The following is a 4,611-nucleotide window of genomic DNA, read 5'->3' as shown; positions in this document are numbered from 1 at the left end:
AATATTAAGTCAACTTGAAGAACCAGTTATCTTTATCCAGTTGAACTGAAATCCACTACACCAAGTCCACTGCCCCCTACCCACTACCCCATCTCCACTGTCCCCCAGCCCACTGTGACACAGTTCGTTGCTCCCAAGCCCATTGCCCCCAGCCCACTGCCTCCAAGCCTATTGTTCCCAAGCCCACTGCCCCCAGCCCACTCCCTCGAAGCCCAGTCCACGAAAATCAACTGCCCTCAATTTTAATGGCCACAAATCATGTTCAAAGGCAAAGTCCCCTAAATCTCTATCCCAACCAAATCCCATTACATCTAAACTCATATCTCAGAAAGTTTGCTCTCAACCCACTCCCTCAACCAAGAATCCATAAATAAAAAAACAACGCATCAAAGAAACAATCAAAGCCTATTAACTTTAAATTCAACACGTCTACAAAAATGCCTAGAAGGTATATCACAAGATCACAAGGCTGGAGGAAACAAGCAAGCAAGGAGCCAGTTCACTTGAATGTTGATAGCTCATCTGATTCCTATGAGTCTGCAGAGGACAGTTTATAAAAGCCACACATGCCACTTGACTTTATGGACTCAAGCAGTGACAACAATGATGATGTTGGTCCTACCAGCGATAGAAGAAAAAGGAAGACTACTAGTGACAATGACAACGGCAAGAAAAATGTTATTAATGATGAAGATACTTGTCGTCCCCCATCAATAGATGCATCTGATTATGAGAAGGAGATAGATGGTGATGAGAATGAAGAAAACTTGCAATGTATGTAACGTATATTATAATTAATGTGCATATGTATTGATTTTATTTTGTTTCTGTTGATGATGTAATGCATGAATCTGTATGGCAGTGTCTTTTTCTGATGATAGCTGGAAATCTGATGAACTGAAGACTCCACTAGACTCTAAAGATGAAGCAGACCCAGCTACAAATCCCATCTTCAATGATACTGCTAAGTTTGGACATGTGAGATTAGAGCTAAGTATGGAGTTTACTACTAGGGGTGCTTTTAAGAAAGGGGTTAGAAATTATACATTACAAGAGGGTAGGGGTGTAAGGTACAAGAAAAATGATACTACTAGATGTAGGGTGGTATGCAAGAATGAAGATTGTCCCTAGATAGTATTTTGTTCTTATAGCAAACCAAATGGATGTTGGCAGATTAAGACCTTTAATGATGATCATACATGTGAGAGAACTTTTAAGAATAGATGTGCAATTAGGTCTTGGATAACTGATGTACTTGTTAAGAAGGTTAGGAAGCTCCCAGCTTTTAGACACTGTGAGGTGTTTAATTACTTTAAAGTAAAAACTGGAATATAATTGTCTAGGACCACAATTACAAGAGCTTTGGGTGATGAAAGGAAAATAGTGAGGGGTGATGAAGCTGCAGAATATGCTAAACTCAAAGATTATACAGAGGAGCTGTTGAGATCTAATCTGGGTTCAACTGTCAAGTTAGGTGTTAGTCCAATGCCTAACGGAGAAGGTGTCTTCGAAAGGTTTTATGTGTGTTTGCATGGATGCAAGAAAGGTTTTGTGGGTGGCTGTAGACCCTTGATAGGACTAGATGGGACTTTTTTGAAGACCTATTATGCAGGATGGCTGCTGTGCGCCATTGGTCAGGACGTGAACAATCATGTGTACCCAATTGCATGGGCAATTGTTCATATTGAGAGCAAAGACAACTGGAAGTGGTTCTTGGAGCTCTTGCATGAAGACATTGGAGATCAAACAGAGCATGGTTGGTGCTTCATCTCTGACATGCAGAAGGTAACCATATATGCTTCAATTAGAGGCACAATAAATGATTTAAAGGACCATTTTGGATTAATGAACAAAATTCGAAGGACTATTTTGGATTTTTTATGCAATCAACTTCATTTAGTATACTATTGTTATTCTAATTGCAGAATTTAAGAATCCTTAAGCGCATAAGTTCAAATTAGACTCTATTTTTCAATTTATTATTATATATCTGGTAAAAATCAAGAATCTGTTATTTGCTCAGGTTTTTAAGTGACTACTTTGTTATCTTGTAAGGTTTAATCCCAGCATTGTGTGAAGTTATGCCAGGTGCGCATCACTGCTTCTGTGCGTGGCACCTTTGGCAAATCTTTCAGAAACAATCGAAGGACTCACACTTGAAGAGTTTGCTTTGGAAGTGTGTTAGAGCAATGACTGTCTAGGAATTCAACGGACATATGCAGTCTATAAAGTCGGTGAATGGGAAGGCATGGGCATATTTAGACAAGTTTTCTAGGCAAGCATGGACCAGGGCTCACTACAAGGACTTTCCAAAGGTTGACAATGTCTGCAACAACATGTGTGAGGTGTTCAACGCTGCCACCAAACCATACAGATGCAAGCCTGTCCTGACTTTACTGGAGGAGGTTAGGAGGTATGCCATGACTAGTATGGCAAGAAAAAACTGAAACTCTTTAGCCATGTGGGACACTTACCTCCGATTCAACAAAGTAGGCTTGCAAAGGAAAGGCATTACAGCAGGTATTATACACCAATATGGTCTGGAGATGCGGCTGAAGTGATATTTGAAGTGCATGGTGAACCACATAATGTGGTGGTTGATTTGGGAAACCAAACATGTAGCTGTAGGTCTTGGCAGTTATTGGGTAAGTACTATTTTGTTTGATTGTTTTTATTTTTTATTTTTTGTGTAATTGCACTATAGTATACCTATCAACACACTTAGTTACTCAAATTTATTATGTTCTAGGGTTACCTTGTCGTCATGCAATAGCTGCAATTTCAGTCATGAATGGTAGACCCGAGAATTATGTCCATGCATGGCTAACAATGGGCTCATAAAACAAGACTTATGAATACCATATCAACCCGATAAGAGGCCAACAGTTGTGGAAAATATCAGAATACCTCCATTGCTTACCACCTGTAAGGAGCAAACCCCGTGGTAGGCCATCACCTTATGCAAGAAAAAAAGATGCACATGAGACACCTGTTCGGGGGAGCCAAGAGCGCACAGCAAAAAAATTGAAGAGAAAATATGGAAAATTCACCTGCGTGACATGTGGAGATGTTGGTCACACAACAAGGAGTTGTAGAATAGCAAAGAAACAAAAGGCTGATGAGCTAGCAGCTGCTGCAAAGGGTGCTGAAGATGCTGCAAATAAGAGTGACTGATAAACCACTATTTTATGGTTTATATTGTGTTTAATTGTGTGGTTTTGTCATGATCCTTACCCACTTATTCATTAATTTAGCATGCATTTAGATTTCCTTCCTAAATTTAGTACATGTTTGAAAATTGCTCCCTAGAGACCTTAATTATTTAATTTTAATTCTCCATTATTCCATTCGATGTCGTGATCTTTGTGTCAAGTGTTTCAGGCTTTATAGGGCATGAATGAGTTGGAGATTGGAAAGGAAGCTAGCAAAAATGGAAGGAACACAAGAGTTTGAGGAGATAACCAGCGAGAAGTGACGCGGTCGCATGGCTCACGTGACCGATCGAAGGAGCGCAAATCGTAGTGACGCGGCCGCATGGCTTACGCGACCGCGCGGATTGGAAAGCGCAAGCGACGCGGTAGCGTGGACGACGCGAACGCGTGGCGAGGAAAAAGCGCAAGCGACGCGTCCGCATGGATGACGCGATCGCGTGACATGTGCGATCTGCATAATCTGCAGAATTCGCTGGGGGCGATTTTGGACCTTATTTCGGCCCAGTTTTCGGCCTGGAACAGCAGACTAGAGTCAGAGAATATGCAAAAACAATAGACATTCATTCAGTAGTTTGGAGATCTAGTTTTCTCTCTTAGGTTTTTCTCTCTAGTTTTTAATTTTAATCTTTAATTGATCTTAGCATTGGAACATTGAGAAGAGTTATTTCCTCATCAAGACTTCATCACTCTAGTTTGTCTTCTTAACTTGGTTCTATTCTTCCATGTTCCTTGTTTTTGTTCAATTTTGTCATTCAGATACTCTTACGATTATTTAATGCAAGGATTATTTCTTTTTCATTCAATTTCAATTTCAATAACTATGTCTTTTTTATTCCCTTTCATGTTTTATGGATTTATTATTTACAATGCGTGAGTAGTTTCATTACTTGATGGGGAATTGATTAAAAAGGAACTCTTGAGTTGGAAGGATTGAAAGAAAATTTGTAATTGGGTTAACTGTTGAATTACCATCCTGTCACCGACGCCAATCCCTTTGAACTAAGTGGGTTGTTCTTGAACATCTGATTAATAAGATAGCACACTTCTCTGCAACTCGTTGGGAGACGACCTAGGAGTTAAAACTCCCAGTAATTTTAATTTAAACTCTCTGTGACATATTTCTAAATTGATAGGCAGATTTTTGGTGAATTAAGAACTATACTTGCAACATAATCATTTTAATAATTTTTAATTCACCAGCTTCTGCTTCCCATCAATTTTTGGCGCCGTTGCCAGGGAGTTGCAATAGAGTGCTAATTTTATTAATTAGAATTTATTTATTTGCATTTTTTTTAATTTTGCTATTATGAGCTGCATGTTTCTTCCGTCAAATGACACGTTCACTTCCTGATCCGCGCTTGCTAATATTCGATCCTAAAATTGAAAGAACAATTTCACG

General features: G+C 39.4%; 1 protein-coding gene across 1 annotated transcript; it reads left to right on the top strand.

Moving 5' to 3' along the window:
• Positions 1-566: 566 nt before the first annotated feature.
• Positions 567-3,174, top strand: LOC107474900 (uncharacterized). Its single transcript, XM_016094548.1, has 6 exons — positions 567-774; positions 863-1,070; positions 1,344-1,785; positions 2,223-2,413; positions 2,494-2,645; positions 2,903-3,174. Exons 1-6 carry the CDS (start codon positions 567-569, stop codon positions 3,172-3,174), a joined length of 1,473 nt encoding a protein of 490 aa, XP_015950034.1.
• The last annotated feature ends 1,437 nt before the right edge of the window (positions 3,175-4,611 follow it).

This window comes from Arachis duranensis, chromosome 2 (genome assembly GCF_000817695.3).
Source record: "Arachis duranensis cultivar V14167 chromosome 2, aradu.V14167.gnm2.J7QH, whole genome shotgun sequence".
NCBI lineage: Eukaryota > Viridiplantae > Streptophyta > Magnoliopsida > Fabales > Fabaceae > Arachis > Arachis duranensis.
The sequence above is the reverse complement of the archived record's forward strand: the minus strand, read 5'-3'. Positions and strand labels throughout refer to the sequence as shown.